The sequence below is a fragment of the Stenella coeruleoalba genome, assembly GCF_951394435.1.
Source record: "Stenella coeruleoalba genome assembly, chromosome: 6".
Lineage (NCBI taxonomy): Eukaryota > Metazoa > Chordata > Mammalia > Artiodactyla > Delphinidae > Stenella > Stenella coeruleoalba.
Genome location: NC_137151.1, coordinates 89,237,610 through 89,261,382, shown reverse-complemented (window position 1 = coordinate 89,261,382; position 23,773 = coordinate 89,237,610). Strand labels below are relative to the sequence as shown.

Sequence of the window (23,773 nt, the reverse complement as noted above, 5' to 3'; positions counted from 1 at the left end):
TTCCCTAAAATAATTAGAAGTATAAGGTTTACAATACACATGGCTGCTTAAGATAAGACTTTGTTATGAATGATTTATAGTTAAATAACTACAGTTGTATAACAAGTCCAAATTACTGATTGTCAAATTTTTAAGGAGCAGATGCTCTTTGACCACCTACTAAAGAAGGGACATGAAACTATGTCTTAAGACTCTTACCTCATTCATTGGCAACTTCAAAGCAGGAAAAGAAAAAGCTGACCTCCTTTTTCTTTACCTGGATCAGCCCTATTTACTTTATTTATTTATTTGAATTTTATTGTATTTATTTTTTTATACAGCAGGTTCTTATTAGTTATCCATTTTATACATATTAGTGTATATATGTCAATCCCAATCTCCTATTTACTTTAAAACGGCCTGGCGGTACATAATGCAGAAGCTGTGATATAGTGCCTTGGGCTGGGATCCTGGTTGTGTTGCTTGTCAGGTCTTTTATCTCCTACAATTACTTAATCTCCTGGAGGGCTCAGTTTCCTTATCTGTTTAAGAAAACAACCCTCAGAGGTTTGTTAATTATTTTATTGGCTTAACGCAAGTCTGAACAAACTTGCACTGGCTCTATTTTGAACATGAATAGTTATTTATTAGAAATAGCAATAATACTGTTTGTTTCTGGTTATAAACAATATTTATTTTCCTAAATATTTTTTCATCTAGATTCTAAAATTTCTATAATAAGCACCTTAATTTTTATTATCAGGAAAAAATGAACAATAAAATCAAAGGCTAAGGAAACCTACATTCTGATAGTAATGGTGGGTGTGTTAAGGTTGGAGTTGAGTATAAATAGGTGTTTTCCTTCCTTTTGAAATATTGTGATATTTGACCATATTGCTTTCACAAGCAAAAACAAAATTTAAAAACTAAAAATGTTGGATAAACGTCATTGAAGAATAGCCTTGGTTTTCAAGATTTAACAGTTAACTGCTTTTTAAGAACACAAAATAATAATAGAGATTATAAATTACATATATTTTCCTTCAAAGGGTTTGTAAACCCAGGAGTCTTTATAATTTTACTAATTTTTATTTGTGAGCCTAAAATACGTTCCCAGTTTTATGACTAGATAGTCTCATCCGTAAGCTCCATGATAAATTGAATTTTCAGCACATGTCAGAATTAAACTCTAGGTACTCCACTTTTCCTATTATTATTCCCTTCTGTACTATAAGTGTGTGTTATTTTCATAATAAATAAAAAATAAGTCTATAATATATTGAACTGCAGACATTTCCAACCTGAGTTTTGGTTCTCAATTTTCCCTTGGTGTTTTCATTCAAAGGAAAAGACCAACAGCCGAAATCTGCCTTTCTCATTCTTGGCTCCAGCAGTGGGACTTTGGAAACTTGTTTCACCCTGAAGAAACTTCCAGTTCCTCTCAAAGTCAGGATCATACAGTAAGGTCCTCTGAAGACAAGACTTCTAAACCCTCTTGTAATGGAACCTGCAGTGACCGAGAAGACAAAGAGAATATCCCGGAGGATAGCAGCATGGTGTCCAAAAGGTTCCGCTTTGATGACTCATTGCCCAATCCCCATGAACTTGTTTCAGATTTGCTCTGTTAGCACTTTTCTCTTTGACTCATTTGAACTGAATGTCGGATTTGAAATCCACTTCAGTGTGAGATTGTGGTTTATAGCTTCATATATGGCATGTTTATATTGTAAATGCACTTTAGCATAGAAGAATTTAGGGAAGTGTTTTAATGCTAAATTACTAGTTACTAGCATAATTTCATTTCCTGTACTGAGATATCAGCTCTCAAAGAAAATATTTAAATATGTGACAAAAAATAAAATTGTACATGTGAGTTTACATGTTAATGAAAGAATTCAAGTTCAAATGGATTTATTAAAATGTTTTACATATCAGGAAAAGTAACTTGGGTTATATTATGGTTGATGTAAACAGAACAAAATGAAGACATTTGAATTTAATAGATTCTCCAAGGTAAGTTCTATACCATGCCTCTACTGACAAAATTTTGTTTAGGATAACAATGTCAGGTTTAAATAAGAATATACATTATTTTATAGATGCTCAAGAGATATTTTACACTTGAAAATGTTTTTCAATCATGGATATTTTGAAACTGCATAAGATTTCCATTACATATGGTCTGCTATATGAGACAGGTCCTTTAACCAGAGCAGAGAGGGGGTTAGAAACTAGATTTGGGATATTCTATACAAGTTGAAGCAGAGGAAAGAGCAGCATGGCATCATTTTTAACTCAAATGTCTTTTGCCCATTCTCAACATACGTCAGATTTAACAAGGTGTAAAAGATGGAGAATACAGGGTACAGAGGTGTAGAGGATTTTCATCCTCCAGAATCTCTAGAGTAGAAGATGCTTAGGTAAAACTGAGTATGCTCTGTTTTCAGTCAACCAAACATATTTATTAATTGAATGTAGAAGAAAGTGCTGACAGACTTATGCAACTTACAGAATTTTAGGTATCTTCTAAGTCTTAGAATAGAAGCCAATTATTCAGAGTTCTAAAAGTATGCATAAAAAATATCATGGCACCAGTAGTACTATTAACACAGTGCCAGAGTCAGCAGTAGCAAGCTGGATATGCTCATAAAGCAGTATGACATCAAGCTCTTCTAAAGTTCTTGTGTAAAATTCCTAGTGAGTGAGGAGGCTTAGCAGGAGATCTGCAGAGTGGCATTTAATGGTCTTTTGCTGGGGCCAGTGCAAGTCACAGTCTAGGGACAGCAGAATGTTTGATGGGTGGCCGGTGACTATGTTTGGTCCTAATTGGCCGGAGGCAGGGAAGATTTACTCCTTTTTGAGTAATCTTTGATGACTTTCCACCTGGAGACTATTAAAAACTCTGTTATGTTACCATGTTAAGATAACTGTAAATTCATGACCATGTTACTGTATCAAAAGAAATTAGGTTTTGTCAAAAGAAATCCTTTGGTTTTTTCCGTTTGAATTATATATTACTGTAAAAGCTTTGACTTCTTGAAACTTGGTAAGACTCCAAATAACTTAAAACTGTTTTCAATAATGGTCAGATCACTTTACTTGGGTAAATGAATTCTTTTTACATCCTCAGCATTTCTTAAAGGAAAAGTTATTTCTGTTCGTGTGTGTGTGTGTGTGTGTGTGTGTGCACGTGCACATGTGTATATGTATTTGTATAGGTGTATGTATATATGTATAGATAGATGAAATATGGTCCTTAGACAACTTTCTCTTAGAGATTCTTCCTTCTGGTATATTGTACTCAACTCAGGTGCCAAAGGATCTCATCTTAAGACATGTAAATATACATTTAACTTCTTTAAGAAGTAGTTTATCGGTTCAATAAACTAATCATTGCGGAAGCTAAATTGGGCTTTCGTGTATCTAAAACTGATGAGTTTTTTCTAAATTGTTGTTGCCCATTTATTTGCCTTCAGTATTAAGCTAATGCAGGTAAAGCTTAGTAAGAAGGTCATTGGAGAAAGAAATTATTATTCTGACAAAAGACCATATTATATTTTTAACTTTCCAGAGGAATTATGCCATACTAAAAAGCAAAAATCAAGAAATGTTCGAATTTTGAATTATAAACTGTTTCTTAAAAAAATATTTTATACGAGTTTTCTTTTATTCTGAGAAATCTTTAAATAGTTTATCTCCTTCCCCTTAGTTAATAGAATACACAGAGTTGTAAATTTCCATACCTTTTTTTTCCTACCAATTTTTATTGTAAAAAAGCAACTAGTAGGTTATGCAAACAGTATGAAAATTCAGTTTTTTCATAAAAGTGAATTTAACTATTTTCTCTGATTGAAATATGAAAATAAACCAATTTTTAGAGAGAACTTATTAACAAATAACTCAATTCTTATTTTTTTCCTCCCAAGATTGAAAACAAGAGGTGAATAGATGTCAGTAACACATCTGAAGATTAATGTTAAATTGTGGTGAGTTTATAAAGTTTAATTTGCTTTTCGCATAGGAGCCCTGTATAGATGGGATTAAAAAGATGAGGTATAGGTGACAATCATAAGTCTCATTTTAACTTTTTTCCCCCACAGTAAATTTACCTAACTCTAAGCAGTAAAATTATAATGACACTTTAAAGAAGTAAGCAGTACCTGTTCTCCAGTCAGTAATGAGATGAGGCACCTGTACCAGAATATAAATCAACACATTGCTTCCTTTATCAAGAAAGTCTTGTTATAAAAAAATGTCGGCCAATTAGTAACAAAATAGATTTTCATTCTGGCACAAGTTCTTTCTTTCATTTTGGATGAGTCACGAATCGTTCATAGACCATATTTTGAATAGGCTTGCTTTAAGCAACATTTATAACTGTTGGTATTTTATAACTGTTTACATTTCCTCTGTTTATTTTTGAATTTTCCGTTGATATCTGACTTGGAAACTTGTCCTTATTCATTGTTGTGTAAACAAGTGTACTTTAATTTCATATTGTATTAAAATTAAGTTATCTGACTTCCAATTTGGGGAATTATTATCAGTTTATAGTTTTATAAAAGTTTAAAGAACTTTAAACTCAAGTATAAATTTCACACAAATTACAACTGCTGTCCATCTTAACTTTTATTCAATAATCATGTTGCTTAAGGCATATTGACCTACATTGTTATGAATACTCTAGTAAAAAAACAAATTACATCTACTTAATTATCCTTTTGGTTAAGGATTAAAAAGCACTTTTTTAAATTTGTGGTTGTCTTTGTTTTAAAGTATTTCTAAATTTGTTACCTCCTTGCCTGGAGGCTCTCTAGCCTTTGACACACGTCATCTTTGAACTCCCTTTCCAATACAGGTATGTTTATTAGATCCTTTCTGCTGGAAAAAAACACAAATTTGGAAACAGGAAGGTCTGTTCACTTCGTGTAAGTAATAACAGATACTTTTAGAAAATGTCAATGCATGGCAGTGCACTGTGTGTTGCATAAAGATGAATAAAATCACCATGTAGAAAGCATGAAGTGTGATGAGAGAGAAATGGTGTGCAGACTTGACAATTGAATTTGTAGGAAGGAGACATTCATAAAAAGTTGGAACTTTTTCTCAATTGTGCGTGCTTTTCTTTCAGGTTCCATATCTTATTTTTCTGGCACATAGGTACTCCCCAATTTTTTTTTCTTTTTTTTTTGAATTTTATTTTATTTATCTTTTTATACAGCAGGGTCTTTATTAGTCATCAGTTTTATACACATCAGTGTATACATGTCAATCCCAATCTTCCAATTCATCACACCACCATCCCCACCCCTGCCGTGGCTTTCCCCCTGCCTTGGTTTCCATACATTTGTTCTCTACATCTGTGTCTCAATTTCTGCCCTGCAAACTGGTTCATCTGTACCGTTTTTCTAGGTTCCACATATATGTGTTAATATACAATATTTGTTTCTCTCTTTCTGACTTACTTCATTCTGTAGGACAGTCTCTAGATCCATCCACGTCTCTACAAATGACTCAATTTCGTTCCTTTTTATGACTGAGTAATATTCCATTGTATATATGTACAACATCTTCTTTATCCATTTGTCTGTTGATGGGCATTTAGGTTGCTTCCATGACCTGGCTATTGTAAATAGTGCTGCAGTGAACACTGGGGTGCATGTGTCTTTTTGAATTATGGTTTCTTCTGGGTATATGCCCAGTAGTGGGATTGCTGGATCATACGGTAATTCTATTTTTAGTTTTATAAGGAACCTCCATATTGTTCTCGGTAGTGACTCTATCAATTTACATTCCCACCAACAGTGCAAGAGGGTTCCCTTTTCTCCACACCCTCTTCAGCATTTGTTGTTTGTAGATATTCTAATGATGCCCATTCTAACTGGTGTGAGGTGATACCTCATTGTAGTTTTGATTTGCATTTCTCTAATAATTAGTGATGCTGAGCAGCTTTTCATGTGCTTCTTGGCCATCTGTATGTCTTCTTTGGAGAAATGTCTATTTAGGTCTTCTGCCCATTTTTGGACTGGGTTGTTTGTTTTTTTAATATTGAGCTGCATGAGCTGTTCATATATTTTGGAGATTAATCCTTTGTTGATTCATTTGCAAATATTTTCTCCCATTCTGAGGGTTGTCTTTTCATCTTGTTTATGGTTTCCTTGGCTGTGCAAAAGCTTTGAAGTTTCACTAGTTTCACTTGTTTATTTTTGTTTTTATTTCCATTACTCTAGGAGGTGGATCAAAAAGATCTTGCTATGATTTATGTCGAAGAGTGTTCTTCCTATGTTTTCCTCTAAGAGTTTTATAGTGTCCAGTCTTACATTTAGGTCTCGAATCCATTTTGAGTTTATTCTTGTGTATGGTGTTAGGGAGTGTTCTAATTTCATTCTTTTACATGCAGCTGTCCAGTTTTCCCAGCACCACTTATTGAAGAGACTCTCTTTTCTCCATGGTATATCCTTGCCTCCTTTGTGATAGATTAGTTGACCATAGGTGCATAGGTTTATCTCTGGGCTTTCTGTATTGTTCCATTGATCTATATTTCTGTTTTTGTGCCAGTACCATACTGCCTTGATTACTGTAGCTTTGTAGTATAGTCTAAAGTCAGGGAGTCTGATTCCTCCAGCTCCATTTTTTTCCCTCAAGACTGCTTTGGCTATTCGGGGTCTTTTCTGTCTCCATAAAATTTTAAGATTTTTTTGTTCTAGTTCTGTAAAAACTGCCATTGGTAGTTTGATAGGGATTGCATTGAATCTGTAGATTGCTTTGGGTAGTATAGTCATTTTCACTATATTGATTCTTCCAATCCAAGAACATGGTATATCTCTCCATCTGTTGGTATCATCTTTCATTTCTTTCATCAGTGTCTTCCAGTTTTCTGCTTACAGGTCTTTTGTCTCCCTAGGTAGGTTTATTCCTAGGTATTTTATTCTTTTTGTTGCAATAGTAAATGAGAATGTTTCTTTAATTTCTCTTTCTGATTTTTGATCATTAGTGTATAGGAATGCAAGAGATTTCTGTGCATTAATTTTGTATCCTGCAACTTTACCAAATTCATTGATTAGCTCTAGTAGTTTTCTGGTGGCATCCTAAGGATTCTCTATGTATAGTATCATGTCATCTGCAAACAGTGACAGTTTTACTTCTTTTCTAATTTGTATTCCTTTTCTTTCTTTCTCTTCTCTGATTGCCGTGGCTAGGACTTCCAAAACTATGTTGAACAATAGTGGTGAGAGTGGACATCCTTGTCTTGTTCCTGATCTTAGAGGAAATGCTTTCAGTTTTTCACCATTGAGAATGATGTTTGCTGTGGGTTTGTCGTATATGGCCTTTATTATGTTGAGGTAGGTTCCCTCTATGCCCACTTTCTGGAGAGTTTTTATCATAAATGGGTGCTGAATTTTGTCAAAAGCTTTTTCTGCATCTATTGAGATGATCATATGGTTTTTCTTCTTCAGTTTGTTAATATGGTGTATCACATTGATTGATTTGCATATATTGAAGAATCCTTGCATCCCTGGGTTAAATCCCACTTGATCATGGTGTATGATCCTTTTAATGTGTTGTTGGATTCTGTTTGCTAGTATTTTGTTGAGGATTTTTGCATCTATATTCATCACTGATATTGGTCTGTAATTTTCTTTTTTTGTAGTATCTTTGTCTGGTTTTGGTATCAGGATGATGGTGGCCCCATAGAATGAGTTTGGGTGTTCCTTCCTCCACAATTTTTTGGAATAGTTTGAGAAGGGGTGTTAGCTCTTCTCTAAATGTTTGATAGAATTCACCTGTGAAGCCATCTGGTCCTGGACTTTTGTTTGTTGGAAGATTTTTAATCACCATGTCAATTTCCTTACTTGTGATTGGTCTGATCATATTCTCTGTTTCTTCCTGGTTTAATCTTGGAAGGTTATGTACCTTTCTAAGAATTTGTCCATTTCTTCCAGGTTGTCCATTTTATTGGTATAGAGTTGCTTGTAGTAGTCTCTTAGGATGCTTTGTAGTTCTGGGGTGTCTGTTGTAACTTCTTCTTTTTCATTTCTAATTTTATTGATTTGAGTCCTCTCCCTCTTTTTCTTGATGAGTCTGGCTAATGGTTTATCAATTTTGTTTATCTTCTCAAAGAACCAGCATTTAGTTTTACTGATCTTTGCAATTGTTTTCTTTGTTTCTATTTCATTTATTCCTGCTCTGGTCTTTATGATTTCTTTCCTCTACTAACTTTGGGTTTTGTTTGTTCTTCTTTCTCTAGTTCCTTTAGGTGTAAGGTTAGATTGTTTATTTGAGATTTTTCTTGTTTCTTGAGGTAGGCTTGTATAGCTATAAACTTCCCTCTTAGAACTGCTTTTGCTGCATCCCATAGGATTTGAATCGTCGTGTTTTCATTGTCATTTGTCTCCAGGTAGTTTTTGATTTCCTCTTTGATTTCTTCAGTGATCTCTTGGTTATTTAGTATTGTATTATTTAGCCTCCATGTGTTTGTGTTTTTTACGTTTTTTTCCCTGTAATTCATTTCTAATCTCATAGCGTTGTGGTCAGAAAAGATGCTTGATATGATTTCGATTTTCTTAAATTTACCAAGGCTTGATTTGTGACCCAAGATGTGATGTATCCTGGAGAACGTTCCGTGGACACTTGAGAAGAAAGTGTAGTCTGCTGTTTTTGGAGGAATGTCCTATAAATATCAATTAAATCTATCTGGTCTATTGTGTCATTTAAAGCTTCTGTTTCCTTATTTATTTTCCTTTTGGATGATCTGTCCATTGGTATAAGTGAGGTGTTAAAGTCCCCCACTATTATTGTGTTACTGTCGATTTCCTCTTATAGCTGTTAGCAGTTGCCTTATGTATTGAGGTGCTCCTGTGTTGGGTGCATATATATTTATAATTGTTTTATCTTCTTCCTGGATTGATCCCTTGATCATTACGTAGTGTCCTTACTTGTCTCTTGTAACATTCTTTATTTTAAAGTTTATTTTATCTGATATGAGAATTGCTACTCCAGCTTTCTTTTGATTTCCATTTGCATGGAATATCTTTTTCCCTCCCCTCACTTTCAGTCTGTATGTGTCCCTAGGTCTGAAGTGGGTCTCTTGTAGACAGCATATAGATGGGTCTTGTTTTTGTATCCATACAGCAAGCCTGTGTCTTGGTTGGAGCATTTAATCCATTCATGTTTAAGCTAATTATCGATATGTATGTTCCTATGACCATTTTCTTAATTGTTTTGGGTTTGTTTTTGTAGTTCCTTTTCTTCTCTTGTGTTTCCCACTTAGAGAAGTTCCTTTAGCATTTGTTGTGTGGCTGGTTTGGTGGTGCTGAATTCTCTTAGCTTTTGCTTGTCTGTAAAGCTTTTGATTTCTCCATTGAATCTGAATGAGATCCTTGCCAGGTAGAGTAATCTTGGTTGTAGTTTCTTCCCTTTTATCACTTTAAGTATATCATGCCACTCCCTTCTGGCTTGTAATGTTTCTGCTGAGAAATCAGCTGTTAACCTTATGGGAGTTCCCTTGTGTGTTATTTGTCATTTTTCCCTTGCTGCTTTCAATAATTTTTCTTTGTCTCTAATTTTTGCAAGTTTGATTACTATGTGTCTCGGCATGTTTCTCTTTGGGTTTATCCTGTATGGGACTCTTTGCGCTTCCTGGACTTGACTATTTCCTTTCCCATGTTAGGGAAGTTTTCGACTATAATCTCTTCAAATATTTTCTCGGTTCCTTTCTCTCTCTCTTCTTCTGGGACCCCTATAATGAGAATGTTGTTGCATTTAATGTTGTCCCAGAGGTCTCTTAGGCTGTCTTCATTTCTTTTCATTCTTTTTTCTTTATTCTGTTCCACAGCAGTGAATTCTACCATTCTGTCTTCCAGGTCACTTATCCATTCTTCTGCCTCAGTTATTCTGCTATTGATTCCTTCTAGTGTAGTTTTCATTTCAGTTTTTGTATTGTTCATCTCTGTTTGTTTGTTCTTTAATTCTTCTGAGTGTTTGTCCTTTCATTCTTCTATGTCTTCGTTAAACATTTCTTGCATCTTTTCCATCTTTGCCTCCATTCTTTTACCAAAGTCCTGGATCATCTTCACTATCAGTATTCTGAACTCTTTTTCTGGAAGATTGCCTATCTCCACTTCATTTAGTTGTTTTTCTGGGGTTTTGTCTTGTTCCTTCATCTGGTACATAGCCCTCTGCCTTTTCATCTTGTCTGTCTTTCTTTCACTCCCCAATTTTTCTCTTTAGCCTGTTTTCCTCCTAGACATTGAAGTTACATGTATTATCTTTATTTGGATATAAGTATCCTCAAATGTAGAACAGCTCTAAGTAAAATGATGATCATATTCTCCCTTTCTTTATTACCTCCTCACCCAAATTTCCTGGATTCATGTCATCTCCCTTAGTTAACACAGCACTACTTACCCATACTTCACAGCTGGAAATCTCTGGGTTTCATTCTAAAAATTTTATTTCCTTACTGCACATCTGTCTATTAATTATTAATTTCTATCAATGATATTACTTTATATATTTTAGAGTCATTTCCTGTCAATTCTTACTGGTACACATTCTTTCATTTATATCTAGATCGTCTAGAACATCCAGAAAAATGTCAGCAAACTTTTTCTGTAAAAAACCAGTTGCTAAATATTTTAAAAGCTTTGCAGGGCAGACAGTGCCTTGTCACAACTACTTAATTCTGCTCTTGGAGTATGAAATACGCAAAGGAATGGGTACTGTTTCCACCATCTTGTAACTATGAAGGAGCTGACAAGGGAATCCTGGAGATGCTGGTCCTGACGTTATTGTCCCACTGAAGCCACTGAAGCAATGGCCGCAGTCATCTCCTTGACTTTTCAGTATGTGATTTTTTAAAATGTCCTATTTGTTTAATCTGCTCTGTTTCAGGTTTTCTGTTATTGGCAGCTAAAAGCATCTTAATTGACACAATCATCAACGTTTTCTGAACTCACATTTCTCATAATGTTATTAGGTGTGTGGCAAAGAAAGAAAGCATATATACCCATTTATGTTTTAGAAACACTACGTTCGACAGTGTTAGACATGTATTTTTACGGCAGGATTGCTTGGGGACCTTACACTGGGAACCTCCGAGTGAGGAACCTAACATGTATCGTGTTTTATAACTACTTTGACCAAGCTAACATCTCTCTGGATAGTTATCCGTGGACACCTACTGGAAAACATTGTACTAGATGCCAAAGCAATATAGTCCAAAGATCTTTAAAGATCTGGCTTATCCAAGAATAGAATTCAAGTTATTTTGTGGGAACCAGCTCTTATATTGGAGAAGGAATTTGAAAGGGCAGGTTCCTAATTCTTGATCCAAGTAAGACCATTTTCACTAGCACTCTTTTTAGCACTGTGAGCTTTGCACCTTTATTAGAAATCATCATTAGGTTCTGATACAACAGACTCTGATTCTCAGTATCTTTGAAACCAGGTAGACGTATGTAGAGGCCTTCCTGGTGGCAGAACCCGCAGTGTGGCCCTTGCTTACTGGTGATTAGTGAAGAAAAACCGTGGAAATATACTGTGGCTTCCCAGGCCATCCATGATTAGAGAGAGAAAGAAACAAGCCCCAGCATTTGATGACTGGCAAAGCTAAGGAGTGCAGAAACAGAGACAGGGCAGTCAGGCAGAGAACAAAACATAACGTAATAAATCAGCCCCAAGGACTCCCAGTTCTCTCTCAAAGGCAAAGATAAGGTCTAATGCAGTCAGTTTTTCTGCAGAAACCATACCCCAACCAGACAGAGAGTGGTGATAAGCATGGAGTCCCCCAGTTGGCTGGAGCCTGAAAATTGATAATGTTAACCCCTGTGACCTCATCTGGCTACCTTACCACCCACCATCAGAAAATTGTACAGGAGCTGATCACGTTCCCCACAACCGTCTCCCTCACTTTGTCTTTCTCCATAGCCATTGGGGAGTTTGGGTCTTTTGAGCATTAGCTGCCTCTGCTCCTTGCTGGGTTCCTTGCAAGAAACACTGTACTTTCCTTCACCACGATTTGGTGTCAATAGATTGGCTTTGCTGTGCGTCAAGCCAGCAGACCCAAGTTTGGTTTGGCAACACCTCGAAGGTGTTTTCTTGATTGGAAGTCATTAGTATGGCTTTCTGCTGAGGACTCTTAGCTGGCCATGCCTTGCTTGGCTTCCAGAACCAGCAGTCTGCACTCTCACTGCTCCTTCATCTCTATCAATTTAACTCATTTGTAATATATTCCTCACCTAAAGGCAAAGGCCTTATATTAGCTATCTCCCCAGAAACACAACCAGTAGTATACAGATATATATATATAAGAGGAGACTTATTATAGAAAATGGCTCATGTGATTTTGGTTGCTGAGAGCCTCCACCATCTGCATCTGTGAGCTGAAGAACTAGGAAAGCTCATGGTATAATTCCAGTCCACATCTGAAGGCCTGAAAACCAGAGGAGCTGATAGTATAAATCCCAGTCCAAGTCTGAAGCCCGGAAAACCAGGAGGGTCAATGTTGAGGGCAGGAGAAGATGGATGTCCCAGCTCAAGCAAAGAGAGCAAACTATCCCTTCCTCTGCCTTTTTGTTTTATTCAGGCCCTCGACTGATTAGATGATGCTCACCTGCATTGGTAAGGGTAATTTTTACTCAATCTACCAATTCAAATGCTAATCTCTTCCCGAAACATCCTCATAGACACACCCAGAAATAATGTTTTACCGGCTATCTGGGCATCCCTTAACCCTGTCAAGTTGACACATGAAATTAACCACCATGGGTCTTCCCATATCTTCTGAATTCTTTCTTATTCATCAAAGCCTTCCTATAAGAATAGAGAAGTTCCAACATTTTCCCATATACATAGTTTCCTCACTACACACACACACACGCACACACACATGCACACACACACACACACACACAATTTCCTATCATTATTATATAGAAAAGTAAAAGTTTTACTTACAGAAAGCAAATAGGTCTTCTAGCTTATTGAAATAGATTAAGTCCTTTCCTCTAAATATATTACTAAGGAAACTGTTCAACAGTCTCTCTAATGCACAAGGCTAGGTGCAAGTGTAGTCAGCATCAAATGAATAATCTGTCACATTTAGGTCCTATGCCAACTCTATGCTGTGGTCAACTTTCAGAATAAGCAAAAAAAGGGATTGTTTTATAATTAGTTGGAAGGATTCCGCCCTCTGTGGTTCACCACTGGAATTTAAATTTAGTGATTGTAATACCCCTTTTGAAAGGCCAAAAGAAAGATATGTACTAATTATACCAATATTTCTAGCCAGATGGTAAAATGCAAGTGGGTCACCAATTAAAGATACAATTGTAGGTTGTAGAGTCACTCTGGTTATACTGAATAGTAAACAAATGAGTGCAAAATGTATGTGGAGAAAATTATAAGATAGTATTATTGAACAAAGAAAACAATAGATTCCCCATGTCACAGAAGGCATATCACAGACTTATTTTCCCCTATAAATTAATCATCATGAATAAATTTATTAGGCTTTCCTGATTATAATTGAAATTAACTGCCTGTAAAGTCATACAAAATCAAATTTTAGAGATGAAACATTGAGATTTATTTGTTTCTTCCTTTGAAAGATGTTGTTAGCCCAATTTATTAAGAACGTGATTGGTTTTTTAATTGGGATTTGCACAAAAAGTCTTCTGAAATAAGTGAATATTTAAGTAATCACAGACTAAAGACCATTGAAAACAAGTTATAAAGGGAGAAAAAGAGCTGTGCCGTTTATTTAGAGGCCTTTTTGGCCGCTTTAACCTGCACGAACATCAATTACTTCTTTCTTTGACAAAACAGCAGTAATCAGCTGTTTGCTTCTTTGATTAGTTCTGGTCCTCATTCATTAAATACTAATGATTAAGCATGGGATACTGCAAATAAACCTGTCTCCTTTCTTCCCAGAAATAGAATAATCACAATGGCCAATGGCTGGGGCCACTTATATCATTAAATTTATACGAGATTTAATTACTTTGGCTTTGCCCCCGTGTCCCAAACAACAGGCACAAATAGTCCCGCAACATTGTATCTAATTATCAGTTTAATTTTGGAAGGTCTTTATGGTATGTGTTTATAGAATGGGTGTGTGTGTCTGTATAAAAAATATCGCCTGTGGGTATGCCTATTCAGGGATATGTAAGATATAAATTAAAGAAGGAAGAATGCAGTGTACTAAGCCCCACTGTGAATCAGGAATTATATTTGGCTCTTTTATTCATGCTGTTTTCATTGAATCTTCACAACTCTGCAAATTGAATACAGTTGGCCCTCTGTAGCCACTGGTTCTGCGTCCATGGATGCAACCAACAGCAGTTGGAAAATGTTTGAAGAAAAATCCAGAAGTTTCCCCAAAGCAGAATTTGAATTTGTGTTGTGACAATTGTATTAGGTATTACAAGTAATCTAGAGATGATTTAAAGTATACTGGAGGCTGTGCATAGGTTATATGCATATATGACATTTTTTATAAGGTCTCGGCCATCTGCAGATTGTGCTGTTCTCAGGGTTCCTAGAATCAATCCTTCGTGGATACTGAGGGTTGACTGTATTATCTTCATTTTGTAGGTGAGGAAACTGAGTCTCAAAAAAGTTAGGCAGGGACTTCCCTGGCGGTCCAGTGGTTAAGACTCTGCACTTCCAATGCAGGGGGCGAGGGTTTGATTCCTGGTTGGGGAACTAAGATCCCACATGCTGCACAGTGGGGCAAAAAATAAGTAAATAAAAAGGTTAAGCAGTTTTTCAAAGTTACCTAATTACCATATGTGGGGATTTGAGCTCAAGTTTACCTGACTTCAAATGCCGCCTTTGCCCTTTCTATCACAACAGATTTGAATTAAATTTTCCAGGATTAAATTTTACAAAACAGGAGAAAGTGATTAGAATCTGTATTATTTAAGAAAATGTTTGGGTTACCTTTTAATTTATACATGCTTGATTAAAAACTAAAAATGTATCATAAAGTCAGTTAAACTTAGGATTGAATCATCTAAATGGCAATATTTACAGCATTACAAAATGTAGTGTTGCTAAATAGGAAAGAGAGACATGAATAATTCACTAGTGTTTCCTAGTTAGCCATTTGTACCATGCCAATAGGTATTGTACAGAGTACCTGTATTCACACACAATTTGTTATATGTGGAACAGAAATTGGTATAAAATTTCATAATTCTTTATCTATAACATCTGAGAAACCTCTTGTTAAATAGCCTTCCTAAGAAGACCTTCTTCAGGCAGAAGGGGCTCCGAGGCACCAAATGCCTGATTTGTTGAAGCAACCAAAAGATCTCCAGAGAGAGGTGAGACAAGGGGCTGGAGAGGTGGGCAGAGGCCGTATCAACCAGTTTGGCTTTTACATTAAGGTCATGGGATGCCAGTGAAGAGTTTTCAATGAGAGTTTCACATAATCGTAATTTATGTTTTTCATTGTTTGGACACGGTGTGGAGGCTATCTGAAAGGGGGTAAATCTGAAGGCTGAGACCCACTTAGGAGGATTATCTCAGTCGTCCTGGCAAGAGGTGGTGGTGGCTGAGGAAGCTGAGAGAAAGGGACAGATTCAAGTGAGATTTGAGAGAACTGATAGAGTTCCCTAATTACTTGGGTGTGTAAGATGATGGAGCATATAAAGGATGATTCTCAAGTTTTTCTTTTGAGTAACCATCTCAGTGGTTGTCAATTTAGTAATATAGGGAACAGCAGAGGAGGGGCATGTTTGAGAGAAAGATGAGTTCACCTGTGATGTGTTGCCTGTGATGCTGGCTTTTGGTTATGTGAATTTGGCTCAATGGTGTGGCCAGCCTTGAAGCTACAAATCAAGGTGGGTTGCCCTGCCAGAGTGGTGGTAGATAAAACCTGTCTCTACTTCTGTAAGCGCCTCATTTCCTTCTTTCCTCTCTGCCCACTTCCCAGTTCCTTTAAGGCTTTGTACTCAGGTTCTGTCCCTCTTATGAAAACCTTGTCTCAGAAAGCATCTGAAATATATTCATGCAAAAGTGAAAATGACTATTATAAGCTTTAAAAGTCACCCCTAGAGGCAGATTATATTTTCTGAAAAATAACCACAGAAATATTTATGATCCCGCATGTTCTTCCACAACCTGGCCCTTCCCCGGCCACGTCCCCGCTGTGTGACTACGCAAATAGGTGTCATTTGTGGGCTGTCCAAAATGCCTGTGAAAACTAAACAAATACACAAATGCCATCTAAGTTAAACTGGCCAGACTACATTTATTCTTAGAATGGTTAGAAGTGGAAATAACCTCACTATATGTGAGATTTGTAGAGAGTTTTTGTCAAAATGATAGCAAATGTAAATAAATTTTATTCCAGTTTCTGGATACAGAAAGTTCACATTTACTTTGAACCTAAAGTAAACCCTCTGTGAATTAGATGAATTTCTCTTAAAAATAATTCTTTACTTTCACTCAGGATGCATAGTCTAAACCCAGTTCTTAAAAAGGCAGGCATTTATAAGTCAACCTTCTGAGTAGGAACTTTAGTAATTATCTCCTGTGGCTATAAGAACGTCTCAAACACATTTAAAGAAATTTGACACCCAACGGTGCTTTGCAGCCAGGAAAACTGTCTTGCCAGGAACATGGTGGGTCCTTAGTGATACATTTTAACTATGAAAAATGAGCCAATGTCTGAACATTCCCCACAATGTTCTGAGTACTCTTTTTAAGTGACAGCTTTATTGAAACATAATTTGCATACCAAATAGTTCACCTATTTAAAGTGTACAATTCAGTGGTTTTTAATATATTTACAGAATTGTACAACCATCACCGCTATCTAATTCCAGAACATTTTCCTCTCCCCACAAAGAAAACCCAAACTTCTCAGCTCTAGGCAACCACTAAACTACTTGTGTCTCCATGGCTTTGCCTAGTGTATACATTTCATATAAATGGAATCATAAAATAAATAATTTTTTGTGACTAGCTTCTTTCACTTAGCATCATGTTTCCAAGGTTCATCCATATAGTTGTATATATCAGCACTGCATTCCTTTTTATTGCTGAATAATATTCTGCTGTATGGATAGATCACATTTTGTTTACCCATTCATCAGTTATTGAACATTTAGGTTGTTTTTACTCTGGCTGTTAAGAATAGCGTTGCTGTGTACAAGTTTTTGTGTGGATATATGTTTTCATTTATCTTGAGTGTATAACTAGGAGTAGAATTGCTGGGTCATATGGTAACTTTATGTTTAACCATTGAAGAACCACCATGTTTTCCAAAGTGACTACATCAAATTACATTCCCACCAGCAGTATGTGGATTCCAATTTCTCCACATCCTCCCCTATACTTGTTATTGTCTTCTTGATAATTGCCATCCTAGTAGGTATAAAGTTAAATCTCTTTGTGGTTTTGATTTGCACTTCCCTGATGACTAATGATGTTGAGCACCTTGTCATGTGCTTACTGGCCACTGGTATATTTTCTTTGATGAAATGTCTATTCAGATCTTTTGCCCATTTAAAATTGGGTTATTTATCTTCTATTAGTGATTTTAGGAGTTTTTTACATAATCTAGATAAAAATGGGTCTCCTTAATTTCTGAGGAACTGCATCAAAGAAAATAAATATAAGATAAACCGAAATATTTTGTGTCAGCACCCAAAACTGAGACACACACTTATATGTACAAATATATATATAAGGTACAATTCTTTCATGGTTTAGCAAGAAAAGCTCCTCATTACTTGAAATTCAACAGAACACTCAAAGAGTGTAGAAATGTACAATAACAGGAAACAGTTAAGCAAATGCCAATAGTGAAGTGTGCTCCACGACCTTGGATAATTCTGTGATACACTACGTGTAAACGCCTGCGCACACATACACACACAGAGACAGTGTAATCTCACCCAGTTTCAAAAAATACATGTAGGAAAAAGTCAAGAAAAAATATGCCAGTATACTAATCATATCAGCACGTGGGCAGCGGAATGATAGGTGATATTTCCCCATGCTTTCCAGTTATCTATGATAAGCACGCCTTTCTTTTACAATCAGGCATTTGATGGGGGGAGGGGGCAAAGCTGCTTTAGCAATAACGCAAAAAATGTAAAACTAAAATAGTATACTGTCTTTAACAAATTCTGATGATTTTGGAAGTTCTTCATGGCACTTTATTATATATCTTTTTGAGTAATGCCAGCAAGTTAGAGTCATCTTACCTGCAAAATCCCACAACCATTTATCTTGGACTTATTCCTCCAAGAGTTTAAGATGCTTCTTGGAGGGTAGCTTGGCACACTGAAACATATTTCCTTGTTCATAAACAATACTTTACAGTATTAACACATTCCTCTACTTTGAAATGTCTGTTAAAACCTGATCAAAGACAATTTTTCTTTGCTTAGCTTTGTTTGTTTGCTTCATATATTATTGAAAGAGGGGCCTATAGAGCTTTGAAAAACATATTTTGTACCACCATAACTCTATGCAGCTTCTTTTGTCTCAGAGGCCAGGGATATTCCCATGATGCAGGCAGGCCATGGGTCTCTGGCCACAGTTCTTGCAACTGCTATCATTTCATGACAAACCACTAATTGCTGAGGAATTCACTGGGAGCTAAAAAAGAACTTTTCTTCACCGTATACTCCTTGAGCTCTCCAGCAGATTTCTCTTGTCCTCAGGCCCCCACTTCTCATTATCCACGACAGCTCTCATTCCCCGCTCTCCACGTGAATGTATTTTAAGGGAAAACTGACTTCTGAAAAACAAAATGTTCTGGTGGGTTTGGATCCGCGGTGATAGAGCCATGTTGGCACCAAGATGTGGACACAGGTCCAGACTGCAGTTTGTAAATGTGATAGCAATTTTGCTAAAAATAAGGACTTTCTTTGCAACTTATAGAGGTATGGGTAGAGGAGAAGCTGGAGTTGTCCTTTATTTTTCAAATGCCCTTTCATTTCCTGCTGTGTGCTGATGTTTCAAAGCCTCCACATGAATTAAAGTTCCAGTGAGATTTGCCATAGCGGTTTCTTGGGAATGTCCATAAATATTTTTTTGCTTTGGTTTTTGTTCTCAGCAGAAAGTGTTGCTTGTGATTATCCCTTTTCTAAATTATATCTCTTTTTAAGATCTGAAAAAATAAGCTTTTGTGTTTCTCAGGAAGCAAACTTTTTTTTTCCCTGCCCTGCTCAGGACTGAGGGGTTTTACTTTAAGAACATGGAGCTAGAGTTTTCAATTACTGATTTGACACAAAGGCAACTGTGAATTTACCAACGTTTTCCTGGTTTAAGTCAACTTTTCTTACATTTTTCCTGTAAGTGATCATTGTTCTAGCAGGTTAGTTATTTTACCACATAAAGAGGTCACTGTTCCTCATGCTCAGGCGCTGAATAAATCAGGCCCTTCCTTGTGTTGGGACCCTCATCCCCCGGCTTCAGCAACATTTACCAATTCACTCAGCGACTTTCATCCATCCAGGGACTTAAGAGTTTGGTAACATTTAAGCAACCTTAAAAAAAGAGAAAAAAAATCATGAAATTCAAAGAGGACCCCTTGAAGCCTAACTCCTGCTGGGCTCTGGGTCACAAAGCAGTGAGTGTATTACTCCCCAAGGCTTGGCAATATTAACTATGGTGAATGGGGCCTCTTCTTCCACTGCTTTTTTTTTTTTTTTTAAACAAAAGGATTCCATTAAGGCAAACACACACACACACACAAAGTAGGAATGCAAGGGCATTTCCACGTTCAATTCCTTTCCAAGGACTGCACTTTTTATTCCCTGGGGAACCTGAGCAACGTGGAGGAACGTGGGCGGTTGTTGACTGATTTTGCTGTTTGTCGTTCCTCCTCTGGTTTAGCCACAGAGGACTGAGCAGGAGGCTTTGGATGTACCAATCCCATGATGAACCTATGGCTGGGAATTATAGCTTAAGTTTATTGAGTACTTATTTGCCACGTGTAGTGCAAATTCTACTTTTAGCCCTCTTTTCTCATTTAAATCTCACAACCGCTGGAAGGGGTAGATATTGCATGTTATTGTTATCCCTATTTTGCTGGAGTTAAGTGAGTTGGCCAAGGTTACACAGCCTATGAGGGGCAGCGGCAGGAATTTAGTGCAGGCCTCCCCGGATACCAATGAGTGTTGGCTTTCTACCCCTATTATTTTGGACTAGACTACAAAGTACCTACATCTGTCAGCTCTTCCTATTATTTCCATGTGCTTCCCATGGACAGGAGTGCAAGTTTGCAAATCTCAGCTCTCCACTGAAATAGTGCACAACCACTAGATTATATAAAATGTCTATGTGTTTACCGTGTCTTCAACAAATATTACATTCTATATTACTTGACACTAAATTGATAAAAACTCATAAAGTATAACTTTTAATAAAGTTACTCTCACAGAGATCATAAGGTGAATGCCAATATCTATTTGCTTTAATAACATTTAGAAATTTATACAAGTTTAAGAAGCATTACATCATAGTTCATATGTTTTTAAAAATTATATTATAGTTTATAATTTTTATTAAAGTGGTAAATGCATTCACCATAGAAAATACAGAAAAACAAAAAATTTACAAATCAAATTAGATCTCTTATTTAGGGATAACTGCTGCTAATGATGATGACTCTTTTACTTAATATATCATAAATATATTCTTGCCACAAAATATTATAACATATTTAATGGTTATATACTATATCATTGTATGGATATAGCATCTTTTATTTACTCAATCCCCTATTTTTGGACATTTAATTTTTTTAACTGTTCATTATTGAAAACAATACAGCAATTATCCTTGAAGGCAAATCTTTGCGTACGTTCATAATTATTTCCTTTGAAGATAATTTCTTAAAGGTAGAATCTCAAGGTCAAAGGATACATAAAATATCAGGGTGTTTTTCCTTCTGGAAAAATTTTACTAATATTTTAAGGCCCAACAGCTAAGTGAGAGATCCTGTTACCCCACCCTTGCCAATGTTGGTTATTATCAATTTTCAGGAGATTATCAGTTTTATAGGAGAAATATATTTTATTTTTCATTTCTTTTATCATTATGAGGCCAGGCATCTTTTTGTGGTTTATCAGCCATTTGTACTTCTCTTTTTATTACATTTTGAGAAGAACAATTAAAAAAAAATTTGGTGCAGTCTGAGCAACATCAAATATTGTGATGATAGGTTAACAAAAAAGCTTTAGATTATTTTTTGGGGGGGAGTCTGATTCCTTTATATAGATGCCACAGGCATAGAATTTGGGGTTTGGGGGGGGTCAAACCTTAAAATTTGACACCTAGCTGTGGCTTTGGTCAGCTTGGTGGGCTTTTCTGCTCTGGATGGACGTGCACCTGGGCACTACATGAACATCTGAAAAACTGTGCAAACAAATAATTAATCAGACCCAAAGTAGACCTTTTCCTGACCTGACTCAAAACTAAAATGCTGAGTTGCCAGGTTATTTGTGGCTACAAAAATATTATTGGCAAATAGTCTGGGGCTATCAAATTCAGTTCCATCTGTAACTGAATTAGAGACCCACATCCTTTTCTCCAAGGAGATTGGTGTACCAAACCTGTCTTTGACGTTGGATAGTATTAAACAGGATTTCAGCCAATGAACAAAGTTTCTATTTGGAAAATGTCAAGGGTGATAAGCATGAAAGAGTAGTAATATCATTATTTTCTATCTAAACAACTTAATAATTGGACATGAACGGTGGGAAAATTTCTGCCAAACAAATACAAATGTTCTGTCCTGAGAAAGTGAGTTAGTTTTGTGGAATCTTAAAGGATTCAAAACAAATGCAAAACAAAATATTTCAGATGGTGGCAGTTATAGGTGGAGAGTCCCATGGAAATGTGCATATGTTTCAGGATGGAAAAAAAAAAAGGACCAGTTTCTGAATGGCCAAGATAATGCCAGCTATTATTCCCCCTTGTGTGGTTGGTGTACTATCTAGAATTCGAAAATCATCATTTGAATTGGAATATCTGCTTTCATACCTTCTCCAGCCCTGCGGGCTCATGCAGGCTCACACTCTTCAGTCAGGATTGCAGTTCCTCTGCCCTGAATTCCTCAAGGTACCAAACTTTTCATGTCCCACCTCCAACACTGAGTCTGGTACAGACCAGTTGCTCACCAAGTGTGGATCATGAAATGAAAGCACAAACCTGCTGACGCACGCCAGAATCAAGCATTCAGGGAGGTGATCCTGGCATCATCACCTCCACTGTCAGGCAAGAAGACAGAGGCTGATAGAGTTGAGATTTATCCAAGGTTGTAGAGTTACGGACAGAGCCAGAACCTGAATTCACATCTCCTGGTCCTAGAATTATGTTCTTTCAACTGCAAAAGAAAACCAGCGTATGCATTTTTAAGCCTCTATTCAGTATCATAAAAGTAGATTTATTAATATTATAAAGGTTATTTTTCCATTCTGTATTTATTTATAACTTCTCTCATTTCCCAGATAATTCAAAGCAACCGATGAATGTACAATGAGAGAGACAGAAAAGATTATGTACTGGGAAAATATACACCAGAATTATAATAGCTAACATTTCATGAGTACTATGTGCCAGGAATTGTTCTGAGTGCTTTACATAGGTTGATTCATTTAATACACACAATGACTCTGTGAGGTAGGTACAACTGTTTTACAATTTTACAATCGTAGGAAATGAAACACAGAGAATTCCAGTAACTTTCTCAGGTCACAAAGCTAGTATGTGGTGAGGCCTGGCTATAAACCTACGTAGTCGTGGCCTTCAGAGCCCTGCTCAAGGGACCGAGCTAGCCCGCCTTTTAGGTATCCTTGGGGTCTATACTTCTCCGACTTCTATCTTCAGATCCTTGCCCTGGGAAACCATGCCCCTACATCTACCCTCACACATGGTTCTGAGAACCAAACTCTAGGGCCCTCTCTCAGACTTATTACACTTCCACTTTCATATGTACATATTTATTGAGATCAGCGTTTGATAAGACTTTTTTAGTTCTCAGGAGGCGGCTTGATCCATTGTAAGTCTAGGCTCAAATTTTGATCTCCCTTATTTACTGGTCGTGTGATCTTGGGCAAGGCACCTATCTTCTTTGTGACTCAGTTTCCTCATCTGTTGAATTTTGACAATACTAGTAACTATCATATGTTTAGTGTGAGCATTAAATCTGACTATGGATGAAAAGCACTTAACACCGTACTTGGCACATAGTAATAATTGATACTAGCTATTATAATTAATTATAAGAAAATATAACATTTTTAGATCTTTACAGTTAGGCCCCAGTGTGGTCACTTTCTCAGAGAAGAATTGGAATCATCAGGATTAAGAAAATAAAATCAGGTCTACATAATGTAACCACTAACTGCAGGTTACTGTTAATTAAACCCAAGCTTTTGGTTCAATTGCCTGACTTAAATTTGGTAATTCTAGCTCATCCAGCCTCAGGTATAGTTTGTCTTTTGAATTTTTATATCTACAGGCTTTCTAGATTTGTTTATTGTGTTTAAAAAATTAAAGTATAGTGCTAATGATAGAAATTGTAGAAATGTATAAAGGGAAAAAAGTCATTTATAATCTCATCTTCTAACAAAGTTAAGAAATGGATAAATCATAATTCTCAGTTGTGGCACACTGTTGTCATGGGCTCGGGCATGGACATCTTTTATTTTGTTTATTCATTACTATATAACATAATGAATAGCAAAAGACCCCCTGCCCTGTCAGGAAATAGAATGCTACCAGTAACTGACCTCTATCTACTTGTTTTTTCCCTGTTCCTCCT

General features: G+C 36.3%; 1 protein-coding gene across 2 annotated transcripts in view; it reads left to right on the top strand.

Annotated features, from left to right (window-relative positions):
* The window catches only part of STK17B (serine/threonine kinase 17b), a 50,007-nt gene extending 27,448 nt beyond the window's left edge, over positions 1 to 22,559 (top strand). The window contains exons 8-12 of one of the 2 annotated variants that reach the window (XR_013828696.1): positions 1,325 to 3,965; positions 4,838 to 4,907; positions 10,552 to 10,823; positions 15,219 to 15,308; positions 22,458 to 22,559. Coding sequence is in view for 1 of the 2 variants with exons in the window: in XM_079924200.1 (XP_079780326.1) it covers positions 1,325 to 1,607 (283 nt within the window). In the remaining variant the exon portion in view is untranslated. Of the gene's footprint in view, positions 1 to 1,324; positions 4,576 to 4,837; positions 4,908 to 10,551; positions 10,824 to 15,218; positions 15,309 to 22,457 lie in introns of those variants that run through there. The other variant, XM_079924200.1, reaches the window with a different exon arrangement.
* The last annotated feature ends 1,214 nt before the right edge of the window (positions 22,560 to 23,773 follow it).